This window comes from Glycine soja, chromosome 11 (assembly GCF_004193775.1).
Source record: "Glycine soja cultivar W05 chromosome 11, ASM419377v2, whole genome shotgun sequence".
Taxonomy (NCBI): domain Eukaryota; kingdom Viridiplantae; phylum Streptophyta; class Magnoliopsida; order Fabales; family Fabaceae; genus Glycine; species Glycine soja.
In genome coordinates this window covers 8,743,054-8,763,875 of record NC_041012.1, presented here as the reverse complement: position 1 = coordinate 8,763,875, position 20,822 = coordinate 8,743,054, and the positions used below count along the sequence as shown (strand labels likewise).

The 20,822-nt window shown below is 36.4% G+C and overlaps 4 protein-coding genes across 4 annotated transcripts; 3 read left to right on the top strand and 1 right to left on the bottom strand.

Moving 5' to 3' along the window:
* Window positions 1-631: 631 nt before the first annotated feature.
* LOC114376166 (probable nucleolar protein 5-2) lies at window positions 632-4,933 on the top strand. The gene is made up of 9 exons (XM_028334133.1): window positions 632-726; window positions 969-1,064; window positions 1,615-1,656; window positions 1,832-2,011; window positions 2,111-2,275; window positions 3,087-3,287; window positions 3,528-4,025; window positions 4,104-4,238; window positions 4,319-4,933. The coding sequence occupies exons 2-9, from the start codon at window positions 987-989 to the stop codon at window positions 4,673-4,675; spliced, it is 1,656 nt and encodes a 551-aa protein (XP_028189934.1). The 5' UTR covers window positions 632-726; window positions 969-986; the 3' UTR covers window positions 4,676-4,933.
* Window positions 4,934-6,202: 1,269 nt separating this feature from the next.
* On the top strand, window positions 6,203-8,518 carry LOC114376165 (receptor protein kinase CLAVATA1-like). The gene is made up of 2 exons (XM_028334131.1): window positions 6,203-6,398; window positions 6,427-8,518. Exon 2 carries the CDS (start codon window positions 6,506-6,508, stop codon window positions 8,459-8,461), a length of 1,956 nt encoding a protein of 651 aa, XP_028189932.1. The 5' UTR covers window positions 6,203-6,398; window positions 6,427-6,505; the 3' UTR covers window positions 8,462-8,518.
* A 4,435-nt stretch (window positions 8,519-12,953) lies between these two features.
* On the top strand, window positions 12,954-16,471 carry LOC114376164 (receptor protein kinase CLAVATA1-like). Its single transcript, XM_028334130.1, has 2 exons — window positions 12,954-15,836; window positions 15,911-16,471. Exons 1-2 carry the CDS (start codon window positions 13,253-13,255, stop codon window positions 16,270-16,272), a joined length of 2,946 nt encoding a protein of 981 aa, XP_028189931.1. The 5' UTR covers window positions 12,954-13,252; the 3' UTR covers window positions 16,273-16,471.
* Window positions 16,472-17,999: 1,528 nt separating this feature from the next.
* Window positions 18,000-20,666, bottom strand: LOC114375436 (nascent polypeptide-associated complex subunit beta-like). The gene is made up of 6 exons (XM_028333218.1): window positions 20,525-20,666; window positions 19,482-19,549; window positions 19,038-19,186; window positions 18,875-18,931; window positions 18,436-18,474; window positions 18,000-18,351 (listed from the first exon to the last, which is right to left on the bottom strand). The coding sequence occupies exons 2-6, from the start codon at window positions 19,547-19,549 to the stop codon at window positions 18,176-18,178; spliced, it is 489 nt and encodes a 162-aa protein (XP_028189019.1). The 5' UTR covers window positions 20,525-20,666; the 3' UTR covers window positions 18,000-18,175.
* Between the last annotated feature and the right edge of the window lie 156 nt (window positions 20,667-20,822).

The window sequence follows — 20,822 nt, the reverse complement described above, 5'->3', positions numbered from 1 at the left end:
ACGTTTGCATGACCTTAAACGACGAGAGAATAAATTATGTGATGGAATCATGAAAAAAAAAATGGGAGAAAGAAAATCTGACTTCCAATGTAAAATAGAGTTTGAATCTATCAATATAAAAATAATCGATCATAAATTTATATGTTTTTTATACCAATTTTTTTAAAAAGTTGTAAAAAACATGATTGATTATCATTATTGTTGCCCTCCTAAAAGAATTCAAATAAATCTAATTAAATATGATAAAACTTATTTATATTTTTTAAAAGTCTTAATTAGATACTACTACATGATTTTTTTTTTAAAATATTTTTAAATCTTAATTTAGTACACTCACTAAATAAATAAATAAAATCTTATTTGGCATACATCTTATGCGATGAAACGTGATTTTAAATAAACTCCAAACATTAGAAGACAAAACCTTCAGTCATAAAAAAATATTAAAGAAGAAACCTAATCTCATTTATCTGTATAAATTTTTGTTGTGTTTTATATTTATTTTTTTGAACGAGGAGGACGTCATTGGGTCTGGCCCGATTGATTCGTGAAGTAAAACTTGGGCTTTATGACAATGATCGTGGCCCATTAATAATAGCATTCTCCTCCCATTATATATCGTTCTTGCCTCAAACAAAATAGTTTCGCTGCCGCCTCTTCTTCGTGTTGTAACTTCTCTCTTCAACCCTAGCTTAGGGTTTATGCTCTAAAACCCTCCCTTTTCAGGTTTTTTCTCTTTTTATATGTCGCCTCTCTTTTCATGCTTAGCCATAGCACTAGTTTCATCATTTTACGCTTCTGGATTTTTAGATAGCTGTTAACTTGTTGTGATGATCAATGCGATAGTGTATTTGCTCTTTTAGAAAATGAGTGTTTGCTTTGTTGGGGTTAACGTTTACACGCTTTCTGTGCTTCTTCTTTGGTGTTTGTGACTTCATTAATGGGAAGTTTTGGTGCTTTTTCTTCAGGTTTATTGGGAGAGAAAAATGCTCGTATTGTTTGAAACACCCGCGGGTTTTGCCCTGTTTAAAGTGCTGGATGAAGGCAAGCTTTCTAAAGTTGAGGTAATACTCTTCTCTTGTTTTTCTTCGTTTTGTTATGAAAATAGAACTAGCATGGTTGGTTTTTTCTTGTCGAGTGTTTTCAGTTAGTCTTTCTTTTACTTGGGTCGCATTTCAGTTTCTGATGGAGGAGTGGATTTTTCTTAATTTGTAATTGTTGAAACGTTTGCACCTTCAGAAATTTTCTGATTATTTCCTGGATCTTAGCATGACTTGTTGCATTGCACTATCACTTTTAAAAAAATGTACTGCTTGAAATTATTTGCTATGATCCACAATTTATTTTAATTATTTCTGGGGTCTTATATCTCAGTATTTGAATTTTAGAATTAAATGAGTTTGTATTATAACAAAGTGTGCATGGTTATGTGTCCTAGACCGGACAATGTGTGTCCTCTTGAAGCATGCAGTAGTTGCTCTTGCGTAATTCTCCCACAACGCTGCTGTTTTATATATTTATGCGATTCTTTCACAAGAAACATGCTAATTATGTCCTGTGTTTCCTTCCCACTTCCTAAAGCTTAGTTTAATTTATATGTGCTTCTTTACACAGGACTTGTGGAAGAACTTTTCCAGTGCAGATACTGCTAGACAGGTTCTCTTTTTTGCCCTACTTCCCACCCCTTCTTCCTTGTTTATTGTAGGTTTGCTGATATCAGCAATATGATACTGGGGAATTTTAAGTCAATCTATTTTTATTCATCCATTTTCTAGTACTTAGTAAAATTTTCTAATTTCTAGTGAAGCTAACCCTGATTTTTGCAAAATAGGTGGTCAAGTTGAAAGCATTTTCTAAATTTGAGAACACTTCAGAAGCTCTAGAGGCAGCTACTTTACTTATTGATGGAAAAGCTAGCAAGGGTCTCCGCAAGTTCCTGCGTGTTCATTGTGAAAATGAAACACTAGGTGTGGCAGATTCAAAGCTTGGGAATGTGATCAAGGAGAAATTGGTGGGTCACCTAAGTTTCCCTTATAAACCTATGATATGAAAGTTTACATTTCACTTATCTAATAGCTAACTTGATTATTTATTTTGTTGATCCTTTCAGAAAATCGACTGTATTCACAACAATGCAGTTATGGAGTTGATGAGAGGTGTTAGAAATCAGTTAACTGAACTCATATCTGGTCTAGCTGTTCAAGACATGGCCCCAATGAGTTTGGGTTTATCTCACAGCTTATCCAGATACAAATTGAAGTTTAGTGCAGAGAAGGTGTATTTTCCGTTGACTTTATGGTTATAAGGAATTGATGTTATCATTGTACTCTTATTCTAAGTATATTGACCACACTGTAGATTTTTATTATGTTGAGGTCTATATCCTACTCTGCTATTCACCAAAGAAATACTCCCAAAATTTGGTTATTGATTGATATGAATAAAGATATCAGGGTATTATTCCAAAGGTGGTGTAATGAATTTGATTTTTGTAAATCACATCACGTGAGGAAAGTAGCATACTTAAGAGTAAGAGTATTTGTTTGTTTTAACTTCTTAGTAGTTGTCATTTTTTATCTTGTATGCGATTTCCAATTATTTGGCCTTCTATTTCAATTTAAACTATTTTAGATCATGCTTTTTATGAGGAAAATATGTTCCATATGGGACTTTTATCATTGCTACAATAATTATATTGCCAGATCAGTTATCTAGATTTCATAGTTTGCCTCATACCTGTGTTGTTTCCCATTGAAGACCAGTATTTTTTGTGTTCATATCTTAGGAGGTTTATCTGGCTACTTTTTGTTGTATGTCTGATTAACTGATACCAAAGTAGCAGTTTAAGCATTTAACTGTACACAGTTGTTTAGAGTGGGAATAGGATGAATCTTTGAACATTCATAGGTGGATCTTACAAGCAAGATTGTATATATTATTCATATTTATAAATTACTGAATTTGATATAATTTAGTTCTGTAATGGAAATTTTGACCAATGAAATGATTGTTCATTGTTTTTTCTCTCCCAGTTTTTGTCTGATATTTTTTAATAACTATTTCCTGACTTCAAGATGTTTTTTTAGGTGGATACCATGATTGTCCAGGCCATTGGTTTACTAGATGATCTTGATAAAGAGTTGAATACCTATGCCATGAGGGTTCGAGAATGGTATGGTTGGCATTTTCCTGAGCTTACTAAAATAATACAGGATAACATCCTATATGCCAGGGCAGTCAAGTTGATGGGTGATCGTGTTAATGCAGCTAGCCTGGATTTCTCTGAGGTAGAATTATTATTTGTCAGTGACATGCTGCTAATGGTTTTTGCACTTTAGCTGACATGTGGTTCACAGTCAGATATAATGTTGATTTTTTACTCTCTTTCTGGACAATAGACAACCTTTATGTTTTTTTACTAATAGCAAATCTATAATGCTTATCGAGACAATTGATATTTTTATGTTTAAATATGCTTTTACCTAGTTTTTTTTATAATATTTTTCTTTAATCTTAAATCATCACAGATTTTGCCAGAGGAAGTTGAGGCAGAGCTGAAGGAGGCATCTGTGATATCTATGGGAACTGAAATTGGTGAGCTTGATTTGGCAAATATTCGAGAACTCTGTGACCAGGTTTTGTCTCTCTCGGAATACAGGGCGCAACTCTATGATTATCTGAAGAGTAGAATGAACACCATTGCACCCAATTTGACTGCAATGGTTGGGGAGCTTGTTGGTGCTCGCCTCATTGCCCATGGTGGTAGCTTATTAAATCTTGCAAAGCAGCCTGGTAGTACTGTGCAAATTCTTGGTGCTGAGAAGGCTCTCTTTAGGGCACTGAAGACTAAGCATGCTACTCCCAAGTATGGTCTTATATACCATGCTTCCTTGATTGGTCAGGCAGCTCCAAAGTTCAAGGGGAAAATTTCTCGGTCACTTGCTGCAAAGACGGCATTAGCTATTAGGTGTGATGCTCTTGGAGATGGCCAAGATAACACCATGGGATTGGAGAACAGAGCTAAGGTACTTGTTATATTTTGTATAGTTATAATCTTGGCTTCTTGCTTTTTTCTTTCAGACTTTTAACCAGTTTTAGTGCAGCTTGAAGCACGATTGAGGAACCTTGAAGGCAAAGAGTTGGGTCGTTTTGCTGGTTCTGCCAAGGGAAAGCCCAAGATAGAAGCATATGACAAGGACCGAAAGAAAGGAGCTGGAGGACTGATAACCCCAGCCAAGGTTTGTTTCTTGCTCCTTTTGGTACTGTTAAATAATTTGATTTTACCTTCTGTCTGTTCTGATTGGTATTTTTCTTGTAGACATATAATCCTTCAGCCGATTCAGTTATCGGGCAAATGGTTGATTCTGCTATTGATGAAGATGCACAAGAGCCTTCTGTTGCTGATAAAAAGAAAGAAAAGAAGGACAAGAAGAAAAAGAAGGACAAAAAGGAAGAGGATGCAACTGTGCAAGCTGATGGTGAGGAACCAGAACCTGTAGTAGTGAAAAAAGATAAGAAGAAGAAAAGGAAGGAAACTGAGAGTGCTGAGTTGCAGAATGGGAATGACGATAATGCAGGAGAGAAGAAGAAAAAGAGAAAGAAGCAGGGAGAGCAGGAAGAATCTCCTGAAATGCCAAGCAAGAAGAAAGGCAAAAAAAAGAAAAGTGAGGACTAAAGTGAAGTCATCTACTAATCAATCCTGTGGTGAATGACAACCATTTTTGTATACTCCTGGCAGCTCAGTAGTTTGTTTGGTATAATTTTTGTTTTCATTTTTATGCATTTTGTAGCTTTATACATCCTTTATTATTATTTAATGGGATTCGTTCCATCTTTCGGGACTTGAGTGGATAATTTGATGCAATCATGTTTATGAATGGAAGATGGTGGTGCGCTACCTTTTTTGTAATGCTATTTTATGCGTCTTTTCTGATTCAGCTTCGCATAAGTAACGTGAGTTTAGTTAAGTCGAGCTAGTCGCCTTTTTCTATGGTTGGTTATGTGCAGTAGTGAATGTTGTGTAGTATCTTGCGAGGCCATGTTTGGTGTGACAAGCCCGAAAGTGACTTGAGGGGAACAAAATAGCTTTTGTCCAAACATGCTAACTTGTCATCATGACATCTACTTCTCTGGTCATGGCAGCTCTGATTAATAATTTAAGTGATCATAATATTAGAAGTTAAAAAATTATAACATCTTTAATTATTTTTATTATTTTATATAATCTTAAAAATTATTTCAAACTTCTTTAAACAATGTTGAATAAGATCATGTATTTTTTTTTTTTCCTTACGTAGTAGTATCCTGGCAGTCACCCAGGAGCAAATGATGTAGATAAATCCTTTTTACTAAAATAGTCTTGGAGCAATATTTAAGAGGGGACCATTTTATGATCTTTTCTATCTTAATAGTGGCGTTAGAATAACACTTTTTTAAGCTTTAAATAAAAAATAAAAAAATATTATCTTTACTTTCTTTTAGCAATTATTCCTACGTGTAGAGAAACTGTTAAATACACTCTCCTTTGTATTGTATAATGTTGCATTGTATCAGTTGTCCAAATTAATCACAGTATATTAGTAATAAAATTATGAACATTAATTTTATTCTTAAAATTTAGTTAAATATTGATAATTCACATAACTCGTGACTTAATCTAATTATATATAGAAGATCATGTTAGTATGTTACCTTTTTAAAATGCAAAATGAAGAATCTGTTACATGCACCCACTGGGTAAGTTGATAACTATTATGTATCTATATATCGTCTGGATATTGTCTGTTTCATTCTCTTCTCAAAAGAACAAAATGGTAATTTACATTTAACTTAGAAATGTTTGGGACAGAATCACTAGCTTGCAGATGAATAATTTGTTTTAAATTCTTATTGATGCATAATACCCTCTACTTGTCACTCATAGAATACGATTCTGCAATAACTAGTGCTTGATCCTTGACAGAACAAATTAAAACAGAGAATTGATGCATTGGCTTTTCCATGGACAATAATTATCCCATTGATGTACTAAAGCACAGTAACTAGGTAGGAAGACCTCCACCTAAAGAAACTTTCTTTTATTCTCCTTTAATTTTAAATTTGGTGAATCACTTAAAACAACTTTTGTTTCATTCCAAAGTTAGGCTCATGGAAAGCTTAAACCTAGTTAAATAGCCACGAAAGAGATTGCATCTTTGTTTTCACAAAAGCTAACTGCGCGTTTGTGAAGCTAGTGATGCATAGTATATATATATTTTTTTCTCGGCATCCACTTTGAGAACTACTTTTTTTTTCATTTTCATAGAAACAGAATTGAAGTAGTATAACATGCCACCATGAACAGTACAGTGATGTACATGAATAAATGCATGCTATTCAATATAATGTATAATATAACGGTGTATATATAAATAGAGACTGCATGAGGTGTGTGGTGTCAACATATAATAAGGACGCAGCGTAGGTATAATAGTGAGTACCGCGAAGAAAGATAAGAGCCAGAGCCATGAGAAGCTGTGTGCTTTACACGCTATTATTGTTTGTTTTCTGCATATGGGTTCCCATGGCAACGTGCTCTTCGTTCAGTGACATGGATGCGTTACTAAAGCTGAAGGAGTCCATGAAAGGAGACGAAGCCAAAGACGACGCACTCCATGACTGGAAGTTTTCCACATCGCATTCTGCACACTGTTTCTTTTCAGGCGTAACATGTGACCAAGACCTTCGAGTCGTTGCTATCAACGTCTCCTTTGTTCCTCTCTTCGGTCACATTCCGCCGGAGATCGGAAACTTGGACAAGCTGGAAAATCTCACAATCGTGAACAACAATCTAACCGGTGTACTCCCCATGGAGCTTGCCGCCCTCACTTCCCTCAAGCACCTCAACATATCTCACAACCTCTTCACCGGCGATTTCCCCGGCCAAGCCACTCTTCCGATGACGGAACTTCAAGTCCTCGACGTCTACGACAACAACTTCACCGGACCGCTTCCGGAAGAATTCGTGAAACTGGAGAAACTAAAATACCTGAAACTCGACGGAAACTATTTTACCGGCAGCATACCGGAGAGTTACTCGGAGTTTAAGAGCTTGGAGTTTTTGAGCTTAAACACCAACAGCTTATCGGGGAGGATTCCGAAGAGTTTGTCCAAGTTGAAGACTCTGAGGATTCTCAAACTCGGATACAGCAACGCTTACGAAGGTGGAATTCCTCCGGAGTTCGGCACCATGGAATCTCTGAGATTCCTCGACCTCTCAAGCTGCAACCTCAGCGGCGAGATTCCACCGAGTCTTGCAAATCTGACAAACCTAGACACGTTGTTCTTGCAAATGAACTTCCTCACCGGAAGCATTCCGTCTGAACTCTCTTCTTTGGTGAGGCTCATGGCACTGGATCTCTCCTGCAACAGCCTCACCGGGGAGATTCCAGAGAGCTTTTCTCAGCTGAGAAACCTCACTCTCATGAACTTGTTCCGCAACAATCTTCACGGCCCTATTCCGTCCTTGCTGAGCGAGCTTCCCAATCTGAATACGCTGCAGCTCTGGGAGAATAACTTCTCCTCTGAGCTCCCGCAGAACCTGGGGCAAAACGGGAGGCTGAAGTTCTTCGACGTCACGAAGAATCACTTCAGCGGGTTGATCCCTCGGGATTTGTGCAAGAGTGGGAGGTTACAAATCTTCATTATCACAGATAACTTCTTTCATGGCCCAATCCCTAACGAGATTGCTAACTGCAAGTCTCTAACCAAGATCCGAGCCTCCAATAACTACCTTAACGGCGCAGTTCCGTCGGGGATTTTCAAGCTACCTTCCGTCACGATAATCGAGTTGGCCAATAACCGTTTTAACGGAGAACTGCCTCCCGAAATTTCCGGCGATTCACTCGGGATTCTCACTCTTTCCAACAACTTATTCACTGGGAAAATTCCCCCAGCGTTGAAGAACTTAAGGGCACTGCAGACTCTGTCACTTGACACGAACGAGTTCCTTGGAGAAATCCCGGGGGAGGTTTTTGACCTACCAATGCTGACTGTGGTCAACATAAGCGGCAACAATCTCACCGGACCAATCCCAACGACGTTTACTCGCTGCGTTTCACTCGCCGCCGTTGATCTCAGCCGGAACATGCTAGTTGAGGATATTCCTAAGGGGATTAAGAACCTCACGGTCTTGAGCTTTTTCAATGTCTCGAGAAACCATTTAACAGGGCCAGTCCCTGACGAGATAAAATTCATGACGAGCCTCACCACGCTGGATCTCTCCTACAACAATTTCACAGGCAAGGTCCCCAACGAGGGTCAGTTTTTGGTCTTCAACGACAACTCGTTTGCAGGGAACCCTAACCTCTGTTCCATTCACGGATGCACTTTAAGCATTGTGGGGGCAGCTGCCCCTATCAACATTTTAACATTTGTAAATATAGTATGTACAATTATAGTAATTTATAAATTGCTTGTATAATTAGCAATGTAATGAAAAATATTTTATAATATGAATATGAGTTTGTCTAGCTGAAAATGGGATTAAAATGACGAATAAAAATCAGGCATTTATCTTATTTTACAATAGGACAAGTATATGATTTCTATTGGTAATTGAACATGGGTTAATTAATCTCATTTTCATTTGGGGTCAAACCTAGCTAATTACAAATTTAGTTATTTCTTCTCCCCTCACCTTTTAAGAGAACCTCAAAATAACTAGATTATTATAAATAATAGTCAATGGCTATGCTCCTAAGAAAAATTTAGAAAACACTTAAATATAAAGAACAAAATCAAGATATAAGATAAGAAAATCCAAATCAAGAAAGTAGAGAAAAGATGAATCATCTTTCATTCCAATCCTTGTGCCAACACTCCTTGATCTCCAAGGTTTTCCCCACTAGGGAACTTGTCAAAACAAATTCTAAAAGATCTATTTAAATCTATAAACCTAAAAGGGACAAGGCCATTACAATTAAAGCACAAAGTAAACAAATAGGAAACAAAGTGTGTCGCTTGCATAGCCAAAATCACATTTAGGATGCAAAATTCTCGACTTGGTATCTTCACAAAAGTTATAGATAATTTTGACCTTATAATTTAGGCACCAATGTCATGTCGTTTCGATGTCTACACATACATCATGTACTCTAGATCAAAATCACTCTAAGTATTGAACCTCACCTCAAGTATCCATTGCAATCTCCTTAACTAATCCACCTTTCTAAGGACAAAAAAAAAAGACAAACCTCAAAAATTTCTAGGTTATGAAAATTATATGATATATTGTTTCCATAGATCGTTCTTGAGTGGATTTGTATTTAATAGATTGAATTAAAGAGGAATGAAAAATAAGAATTTTTAAAACAATTTCCTTAATTTTTGTAACAATGGCACATTCAATCAAAGAAAGCTTGAAGCTTTATGGGAATGACACACATAAACAAAGGAATAGAGGAAAGTTGTGCAAGAACAAAAACTGTAAAATATTAAGCATGAGGAATTAAGAATAAGTATTTAAAAATAAAAATAAAACGATGGAAAAGAGTAGGGAAAGATGTCATATTCTATAGAGAGTGATAAGTTCAGTAACGATTCACCACAAAGATATGAAAATCTTTGATAAGAATCAAGAAATGTTCAATCTAAGAACTCACAAGAGACACAACTCTTAAACTCACAAAACAAGTGAAATTCTAATCTTATTGAATGATATCCCAAAAGCAAGAGAGTATAAGGTTATTTATAAGAAACAACTAGTGCATCCCTTCAAATAAAATTAATGGCTAAACCTAATTTTAATGTTGGATCCCTCAAAAACAATTCATAAAAACATTATGACCCTATTGAGGATCATATTAGACAATTAAACAAAATAAACATGCAACTAATCCTAATTAACACAAAATGAATCAAAACTTACATAAACAAATATACAAAATGTGGAATAAAATGCAACATGTCAACCCACTAACAACCACCAAAGCCACATCCACGAGCCAAATAGTCTTACTCATTCTTACCTTGAAATAAAATTTCCACGACACGGGAATATAGACAACGCAATGTGATTCCTACAATCCCTAACTCCTTAGATGGTGTTTGTTTTCACGCCTTATACACGCGTTAACATTAAAAGTCACATAAAAAGAATGAAAATACGCCAAAGCAACAAATGATAGCTTCTCTCAGACGTGGATCAAGTTGGATGTGATGAGTTATCACACACACACTTAGTTAAATCAAGTCTCACAACTCATTCTCCAAATGAGCAAGGATGACAAAAAGGAAAAGAGTCAGGTTGGGATACTTAGAGCAACCATTAGGATAAGTTGAGTTTACAAGGACAAAAGTTCAACACAAGGGTCTACACATTCTTAAAAGTTTTAATAATTAAACACTTTAATTATAAAATCCCTTTTATTTTCAAAGCCCAAAAAACCATCTCCCCAATTTATTTATTTATAAAATAAAATAAAGCATATATTATCTCTGATATCTTTTATAAGCAAACAAAAATCATAATTTTTAGTCTCCTACATAAGCAAAAATTGATTGGATTTATCCTTAATTTTTAATGAGATTATCCTAAAATTGTTTTTCATTTAATATGACCAAAGACTTTCTATCAAGTTTCAAATGAAAGATAATTTAGAAGAAAAAACTTATTTTTTTGTTTTGGAATTAACATAGTTTATAATTTAATATAAAGATTAATATAACATGAAGTGACCCTTAATTAGTAACTCAAGACAATACGTCAATACCATTGACTTCTCTACAACGCTAATACAAAAAGTAGGATTATGTACTAACAAACTCCTTCAATCATCGATGATAGATCCCAATTCAGAATGATCTACTACTGTCTTCTTTCGTTTGTCTACCACTCCTTTGTTGTCAACTTCAAAGATATATTATATTCTGCAATCCCATTTCAGCAGAAAAATTAATCGCTTTTAGACCCCAAGCCTCACCTTCCTGGACGTTCATGCACAGCAGTCTACAATCTGCTCCGACATACATGATTTCAAATTTTAACAATATGAATCATGCATGTTAATTAGTCTAATCACAGTGTTCAGGATATGCAAGGGATAAAACATGATCCACAATTCAGATGTGTTTCCACCATGTCAACCTATACAACTAAAAACACAATTTATCAAAAATATTAAATCTCTCATCAACTAAAAAGTTTTACATATGATTGTTGCATCAATTTTTTTTAATAATGTGACGAATTAATATATTGTCAACATCATTATTACATAATCACACGCTATTATTTGACAATAATAATTAAAGAAAAAACTTTAAAAGACTAAAATATTTTTTTCAAAACAAGACTAAAATAAAAACTTCATATTATGAGTAAAAAATGAAACATAGAATTTGATTAGGCTTTAGAGAATAAAAACTGTCTGCCGTGTAAAAGACGGGCACTTCACGGACACTAATTTGCAGTCGCTATCATCACTGGAGTTGACAAACGACAATATAGAACACTTTTTGAGAAGCATGTACCACTCATCCATATATCAGTGGCTCCCTATTCCCAAAACTATGAAAGAATTGTTGAACGCACGGGCATGAATCCATTCTTGAAGCATCATTGTGTATTTGTGTGAGAATATATTGACCTTGCAACACTTTTTTAGGCCTTAAATAAAAAAAAGGAAAAAAGAAAAGAAATTTCTTCCCAATATTCCTAAGTGTAGAGAAACTCTTAAATACATTCTCCTTCCAGTGGCACAAATCACTGCTCCATCCGATCTCAAATATAAAAAAAATAATTAAAAAATTTATTTAATTATATTTAATTCTATTAATTTTAATTAAAAATTATTTTTTTAACTTATTTTTCATTGAAACTTGATAATAATAAAAAGTCATTAAAACTAAAGTTTTTATTAAATAAAGAATATTTTAGAGATATTAACATAAAATTTATTAAAATTTGTTTATATGTAAGATAAAAAAAAATTATGTACTTAAGATAAAAGGAAATATATTTTAATTAAAAAAATTAAGAACATTAACTTTATAGTTAAAACTAAAAATAAAGATAATTTAGATAACTCATTTGTCTTAATCTATCAAAATATATATAGTTTTTATATGCAAATTAAAAGGAGAATAAGTTACATGAACCCACCTGATAACTTCTGTCCCATATATATCGTCTCGTTTTTCTTCATTCTCCTTTCAAAATACCAAAATGGTAGTAATTTACAATTTAACTTGGAAATGTTTGGAACAGAACCACTTGCGATGAATAATTTGCTTTAAAATTTTATTTATGCATAATACCCTTTAATTGTCACTCATAGAATACGATTCTGCAATATCTAGAGCTTGATCGTTGACAGAACAACTTAAAACGGAGAATTGATGCTTTTGCTTTTACATGGGCAATAATTATCCCAGTGATGTACCCAAGCACAAAGCACAGTAGCTAAGAAGACTTCCTTCCACGTAAAGAAAGTTTCTTTAGTTTATTCCTTTTTTTAATTTGGTGAATCACGAAAAACCACTTTTGTTTCAGTACAAAGTCTGGCTCATGGAAAGTTTAAACCTCCATATAGAATGGTCACAGGGATCGATTGCATCTTTCTCTTCACAAAAGCTAACTCCACGTTCGAGTAGACTTAACAGCCACCAAATGTTATCCAATCGTATAATAAGTTCCATCGTCATCAAACAATTTAGTAAAGTGCATGATCCAAATTTCTACAATACATACTTTATTAATAAAAATTTAAGAATATTTCAGTCATATTTAAAAATATATATACCAAGAATAATTAGCTTTATACACACACACTAGTTACTGAATAAAAGATTTGTGATAGACAACGCTTGCATAAAAATTTCTCCTCTAAACTAATTGCTTGTAGGACCTCTTCCCCCACTAGAATCAATATAACTAATCCGTATTAGAAATTTATACTGGCATATAATTTTCTAGAAACATAATTACACTTCGTGTGTCACAAACTGATAGTGGATCTCGTGTGGCTAGCTACTGATGAACATTGTTCTTTTTTTTTCCACTTTGAACAACTTTTCCCATTTCATACAAACAGAATTAGTATTGCATGCAACCATATGATACAGTGTTGTACATACACATATGCTATTGAATACGTAACGGTGTATATAAATAGAGGCAGCATGTGGTGTGTGGTGTTGTACATTATGTATGCATTTGGCGTAAGTATATGAGAGAGTGAGTACTACTACTGCGAAGCAAAACCAGAGAGACATGAGAAGCTGTGTGTGTTACACGCTTTTATTGTTTGTTTTCTTCATATGGCTACACGTGGCAACGTGTTCTTCGTTCAGTGACATGGATGCGCTGCTGAAGCTGAAGGAGTCCATGAAGGGAGACAGAGCCAAAGACGACGCGCTCCATGACTGGAAGTTTTCCACGTCGCTTTCTGCACACTGTTTCTTTTCAGGTGTATCTTGCGACCAAGAACTTCGAGTTGTTGCTATCAACGTCTCCTTTGTTCCTCTCTTCGGCCACGTTCCGCCGGAGATCGGAGAATTGGACAAACTTGAAAACCTCACCATCTCGCAGAACAACCTCACCGGCGAACTTCCCAAGGAGCTCGCCGCCCTCACTTCCCTCAAGCACCTCAACATCTCTCACAACGTCTTCTCCGGCTATTTTCCCGGCAAAATAATTCTTCCGATGACCGAACTCGAGGTCCTCGACGTCTACGACAACAACTTCACCGGATCGCTTCCGGAAGAGTTCGTGAAACTGGAGAAATTGAAATACCTGAAGCTCGACGGAAACTATTTCTCCGGAAGCATACCGGAGAGTTACTCGGAGTTTAAGAGCTTGGAGTTTTTAAGCTTAAGCACCAATAGCTTATCGGGGAATATTCCGAAGAGTTTGTCTAAGTTGAAGACGCTGAGGATTCTCAAGCTCGGATACAACAACGCTTACGAAGGCGGAATTCCACCGGAGTTCGGCACCATGGAATCTCTGAAATACCTTGACCTCTCAAGCTGCAACCTCAGCGGCGAGATTCCACCGAGTCTAGCAAATATGAGAAACCTCGACACGTTGTTCTTGCAAATGAATAACCTCACCGGAACCATTCCGTCTGAGCTCTCCGACATGGTGAGCCTCATGTCACTGGATCTCTCCTTCAACGGCCTCACCGGGGAGATACCGACGCGCTTCTCTCAGCTGAAAAACCTCACTCTGATGAACTTCTTCCACAACAATCTCCGAGGCTCAGTTCCCTCCTTCGTCGGCGAGCTTCCTAATCTGGAAACGCTGCAGCTCTGGGAGAACAATTTCTCCTCTGAGCTCCCGCAGAACCTGGGGCAAAACGGGAAGTTCAAGTTCTTCGACGTCACGAAGAATCACTTCAGCGGGTTGATCCCTCGGGATTTGTGCAAGAGTGGGAGGTTACAAACGTTCTTGATCACAGATAACTTCTTCCATGGTCCAATCCCTAACGAGATTGCTAACTGCAAGTCTCTAACCAAGATCCGAGCCTCCAATAACTACCTTAACGGCGCAGTTCCGTCAGGGATTTTCAAGCTACCTTCCGTCACGATAATCGAGTTGGCCAATAACCGTTTTAACGGAGAACTGCCTCCCGAAATTTCCGGCGATTCACTCGGGATTCTCACTCTTTCCAACAACTTATTCACTGGGAAAATTCCCCCAGCGTTGAAGAACTTAAGGGCACTGCAGACTCTGTCACTTGACACGAACGAATTCCTTGGAGAAATCCCGGGGGAGGTTTTTGACCTACCAATGCTGACTGTGGTCAACATAAGCGGCAACAATCTCACCGGACCAATCCCAACGACGTTTACTCGCTGCGTTTCACTCGCCGCCGTTGATCTTAGCCGGAACATGCTTGACGGGGAGATTCCCAAGGGGATGAAAAACCTAACGGATTTAAGCATTTTCAATGTGTCGATAAACCAAATCTCAGGGTCAGTCCCAGACGAGATTCGCTTCATGTTGAGTCTCACCACGCTGGATCTCTCCTACAACAATTTCATCGGCAAGGTCCCTACCGGTGGTCAGTTTTTGGTCTTCAGCGACAAATCCTTTGCAGGGAACCCGAATCTCTGTAGTTCCCACTCTTGCCCTAATTCCTCGTTGAAGAAGAGACGCGGCCCTTGGAGTTTGAAATCGACGAGGGTGATCGTCATGGTGATTGCACTGGCCACTGCGGCGATTCTCGTGGCGGGGACGGAGTACATGAGGAGGAGGAGGAAGCTGAAGCTTGCGATGACGTGGAAGCTGACGGGGTTCCAGCGGCTGAACTTGAAAGCCGAGGAGGTGGTGGAGTGTCTAAAAGAAGAGAACATAATAGGAAAAGGAGGAGCAGGGATCGTGTACCGCGGGTCCATGAGAAACGGAAGCGACGTGGCAATAAAGCGGTTGGTTGGAGCGGGGAGTGGAAGGAACGATTACGGGTTCAAAGCGGAGATAGAGACGGTGGGGAAGATAAGGCACAGGAACATAATGAGGCTTTTGGGTTACGTGTCGAACAAGGAGACGAACTTGCTTCTGTATGAGTACATGCCGAATGGGAGCTTAGGGGAGTGGCTGCATGGTGCCAAGGGAGGTCATTTAAAGTGGGAAATGAGGTACAAGATTGCGGTGGAAGCTGCAAAGGGACTATGCTATTTGCACCATGATTGTTCCCCTCTTATCATTCACAGGGATGTCAAGTCTAATAATATATTGCTCGATGCTCACTTTGAGGCTCATGTTGCTGATTTTGGCCTTGCCAAGTTCTTGTACGACCTTGGCTCCTCTCAGTCCATGTCCTCCATTGCTGGCTCCTACGGCTACATTGCTCCAGGTTCCATTCATTTCTTTTTTCCTCTTATCCATCATCATCATCCAATTGACAAGTTTAGTGATTTGTTTGGGCAGAGTATGCTTACACTTTGAAAGTGGACGAGAAAAGTGATGTGTACAGCTTTGGCGTGGTGCTGTTGGAACTGATAATAGGGAGGAAGCCAGTTGGTGAGTTTGGAGACGGGGTGGACATCGTTGGATGGGTCAACAAAACGAGATTGGAGCTCTCTCAGCCGTCGGATGCAGCAGTAGTGTTGGCAGTGGTGGACCCAAGGCTTAGTGGGTATCCATTGATAAGTGTCATTTACATGTTCAACATAGCTATGATGTGTGTTAAAGAAGTGGGGCCCACTAGGCCTACCATGAGGGAAGTAGTTCATATGCTCTCAAATCCTCCTCACTCTACCACTCACACTCACAACCTAATTAATCTCTAGATAGTTAAGCTCTAAGCTATTTGCTCATCTGTTGTTTGTCAGAAGTGAAGCAACAAAATCAAATGTGAAGTACAGAATCAAATGTAAAATAGGTTTGAATTCATTTTGCGTTGGTGTCAACTGTCAAGTAATTGGAAGGATTTTCCCGATTGTGTGTATGCTCAAGAATTTTTGTAGAAAAGAACTATTGTTTATAAAATATTTGTGACTGGTACTGTTTCTTCTATCCCAGGGTACATAATTTATCACTGCGTGTGTGTAAAGTTGTGTATTAAATATCTAGTATATAACTATACGGTTTTAGCATCAGTATGAATCTAAATCTACCATGTCTTAAAGACATAAAAGAGACTAAATTCGAATATGTATGAAGCGTACAGTACTACAAACCTTGTGTGACAATATTTGGTCATGGTTGATATTTCCATATTATTCGGCGCCTTAACTTTTAAGAAAAAGGAGATGCAAAGTTAGTTATATTAAATAATTAGTTTTCCTCATTTGGAGATGGAAATTATTATCTGTAAAAGTAGTTTTGATATCTAAAAACCAGTTATGATTTTAAATGTTTGGTGTCCAAATCCGAATCACTTGTAATTACATTAAACAAAATTTAGAGTAAATATTTATTTTTTTAAAAAATCATTATATCTTAGTTTTTAACGAAAATCTCAGTTTAAACGAAACAATTATTAAACAAAAAATTTCAAGATTACAAATGCGAGACATTTTGCTTCTCCCTCCATTTCAATTAATCATTTTTTTGAAGTACACATTAGAAAACAATGTTGAGTGTTTACTCTAAATTTTACTTTAAGATTTTCTCGATGCAAAATAATCTTTAATTACATGCAGAATACGAATATGTTCGACAATTTTTAGTGGAAGTTCATCGTCGAGAAAAACTTACAAAAGAGAAGTAAATGTTGTTAATTTGATCCCTGAATTTATTATTCACTATCAATTTAGTTCTCGAAATTGATGTAAAAAAATCTCTAAAATTATAATATTACATTCATTTTAGTCAATCTATGAAGTCAACTTTAACAAAAGTGTCTACATGAAAGACCAAAATGAGTATTATACTATAATTTTGGGGATTATTTATATTTTATTAATTTTGGAAACTAAATCAACCGTGACTGACAAATTCAGTGATCAAAATCACTATTAGAGAATTACTCAGAGAATAGCTGCTTTGCCTTTATATGGGCAACAATATGTAAGGTGCTGGACTCCTCATATTGTCCAAGTAATATAAGGTGAATTTACTTAGCATAGACTCCGTAAATATTGATCCACATAGACCGTATAACTCAGAAGTCTCTAACCGTTAGATATGATATTATTCAATGTCTCCTATTTCTTCTGATGAACATGCATATAGTTCTTTATCATTCTCTCCATATATCCATGCAGACGATCTACACACACCTAACGATCACACACTCACACTAAAATAAATCCTTGATAGTAACTTCCCTCTTTCACATCTCTGCATTTTAATACTAACAAACAAGAACTTTTTTTGATTTATTTAAATTCAGAAACTAACTCGAAAACATATACATTCTACCATCAGAGGGACTAAATTGCAACTTCAAACTAGGTTATGACGATCCAAATCATAACCAACTCGTACTAAACACGTTCTTTTAGAACTCAAATCCATCCAAACTAACTACCGAACAGGAACAATGCCAATAAACGGTGTTGTAGATGACAGATGCGGTCAAAAACTGAATACCTAATTAGATGAAGGAAAGCATATTTAATAAAGTATTTGAACTGTTTAAAGTATGACAGGAGAACTGAACACCTTAAATACTTAAAATGGAAAATCAAGAAGAAAAAAATTTAAAAACACGGGATATATATGGCAATGGCACAATAACAAAACACTCTAGGAAGCAGCCTTGGTCTCCTCAGCAGCTGTCTCAAAATCCTGGCCTGGAACAAGCTCTGGGACATCGTCATCATCATTCTCCTCTTGGGCGGTGGTTGAACCAGTGGCTCCTTCAGGAGCCTGCTTCTGGAATTGCTCGGCCAGCTTCTTCAGGTTTTCCAAGTTATCTGGTCCTGTATTTTAATAATAAAAAATGTTAAACTGAGAGGCACAAGTAAAACACAAAACATGACTTTGATCAAATTCAAACTGCGTACCTAATTGGTGGATAATGCTAGGGAGTATATCCTGCAACTCTGTAAAACGGAAAAACTTAAGTCAATTGTCAATGCTAATATAGTCATAAATCAGTTAACGAAGTAATTAAGTATTTTCCAAAAACACGGAGAATGTTGACAAAAATGAGCAATTGTTTCTCTAAAATAAATTCTAGAAATTGTGGGAAGCAATGCCTTGGTTACTCCCAAATATGAAAAAACTCCAGATATTGCAACATGACAAGCAAAGGTTATCAATTCAACATGTCCTTATTGAATTAAAGCCTAACTAGTAAAAACAAAAGATTGACACAGCAAAAGTTATTATTTACATATATTCTTTTGCAACATGTACTAACAAATTGACAATGCTCTGAGAGAGAAAATAAAAACTAGAGCAAAGCATATGACAACGAAGAAGAAAGATATAGTTGCTTACTCTTTGTTTGTGGAGAACCACTGACAACCCAAGTATTAGCAGCAATGGATGCTTGAACTGGAAACAAAATTTTCCAACTTAATATAATTAAAGAAATATATATAGCCTATTATATTAAAAAAATATAAATATATATGTTCTAAATATTGTGGACTGATATTACCTTTGGGATTTAGAAACTGGATAACTACGTCATCCTTAAAGATATTGACCTCCTCAATAGCCGGGATGGCATTCACCCCTATTCTCTTCAGGGTGCTCTGAAGCCTTTTGTCATCTGTGGTTGTTGTCTTGTGGACAGCCTTCTTCTTTCTAGACCGAGCATAAGACAAAACATTAAGAGAACTTTCAACACAACAAATACATTTTGTGTTTAATTATAAAAAACTAAAGCCAACGAATTGACTGCAAACCCTCAAATAAGTGCAGAGTGGAAGAGCGGGGAGCCAGGGAGGAGAGGGAGAAAAGTTAAAGTAAGTCATACATCCATATGAGACTAAGGATGATACATCCAATGAAACAAGATTTACCAAAGCATCTTAAGTTAAATCTAATATTGGCAATACTGACTTTTCATTGAAAGCCCAGGTTAAGTGTATAGATATACCTTCTCACGGTGCCCTTTCCCCCAGTTCTAACCGAACCGGCCATCTTCATCAATTTTTCCCGATTCATCTGGGTAAAGGCAAAGAAGAAAAACATAAATTTCACCCTAAGCAACAGGACCATACAAAGATCCAAAAATTAATGGTAATAAAACCAGAGAGGAAATATACGACAAAAAAAGATGACAAAAGACATAATCAAACAGTCTACATTGTATAATTGAAGCATACATAACACATTCTACTGGAACAGCATAAGTAATTTTATATGGACTTTTCATAGTGGCACCCACAAAAACTTAAATGCACATACTAATTTATAACAGAGAAGTTATATGTTGCTTATTCCATATTGAAGCCAAACAATTAGATTTTAAAAGATGTCGTGCTACCCATCAAAACAGGACTCAACTCTTAGGCTTGGACACTGAATTCAACTACAATACTATACTAGATCATATCAATATCAAGGTGACAACCATGAGATAAATAAAGCCCACATGAGTGTCGCACTAAATCCATATTCTAGAAAAGATAAATACAACATCTTACATCATACAAACAATACCAGATTGAATTGGTAAGTCTAACTCCATATCATAATTTTAAATAATATCTAACAAGTAACAACTTTCAGTCTTTCACATGAGAAAATAATCAAAAGCAACCATCATAAATTTATCTCCAACACTTTCTACCAAGCTGCAATTTGCAATGGAAAAAAAAAATCTGCGATTCGAGAAAATAGAAGCCCTAAAACCAATTGATGAACCCAAAAACAATTGCAACTAAAAATCGATCGTTTCCAAAATCCCATCTATAAAGAAAGAGAGAAACAGTATAATAATCCCAATGAAAGGACCCAAATTCAGAAAACAAATAATCAAATAGAACTCGAAATCATCACATCACCAAAACATTACAAGAATGTCAAAATCAAATGGTTGAGAAACCGATGTAACCAGTAATTAACATAACCCAAACAAGGTGCAACGAAAGGGATATGAAATTTGGTGATTGAATAGTGGAGCAATAAAGACGGTACCTTTGTGAAGCTCGGTTAAGCTCAGTGCTGGGAGCAAATGGTAACAATAACTAAGAAAACCTAAAAATACGAGAAGATAAGGACTCCCTTTTATATCGACGAGCCTAAAAAAACCCTAACCTTCTTATTTTTCATTTTAGGTAATTACTTCCTGCATTCCCTTTTTTCTCCCTGCACCTCCTAAAAGACTTAAACAGACAAAACTACCCAACCACCAACACAATTGTGCCCCTCCTCCACCCAACCACACAACATCGCCACTACACACAAACACCGCCATTGTTGACTTGTGCGGGGA

Coding starts and splice junctions, on each gene's coding strand:
- LOC114375436 (XM_028333218.1), bottom strand. CDS start 19,549: ATGAATCGGGAAAAATTGATGAAGATGGCCGGTTCGGTTAGAACTGGG. Junction 19,187..19,481: donor GGAAAGGGCACCGTGAGAAG/GTATATCTATAC, acceptor TGCTCGGTCTAG/AAAGAAGAAGGCTGTCCACA. Junction 18,352..18,435: donor TAGCATTATCCACCAATTAG/GTACGCAGTTTG, acceptor ATTAAAATACAG/GACCAGATAACTTGGAAAAC.
- LOC114376165 (XM_028334131.1), top strand. CDS start 6,506: ATGAGAAGCTGTGTGCTTTACACGCTATTATTGTTTGTTTTCTGCATA.
- LOC114376166 (XM_028334133.1), top strand. CDS start 987: ATGCTCGTATTGTTTGAAACACCCGCGGGTTTTGCCCTGTTTAAAGTG. Junction 4,026..4,103: donor GATTGGAGAACAGAGCTAAG/GTACTTGTTATA, acceptor GTTTTAGTGCAG/CTTGAAGCACGATTGAGGAA. Junction 4,239..4,318: donor GACTGATAACCCCAGCCAAG/GTTTGTTTCTTG, acceptor TTTTTCTTGTAG/ACATATAATCCTTCAGCCGA.
- LOC114376164 (XM_028334130.1), top strand. CDS start 13,253: ATGAGAAGCTGTGTGTGTTACACGCTTTTATTGTTTGTTTTCTTCATA. Junction 15,837..15,910: donor CTACGGCTACATTGCTCCAG/GTTCCATTCATT, acceptor TTGTTTGGGCAG/AGTATGCTTACACTTTGAAA.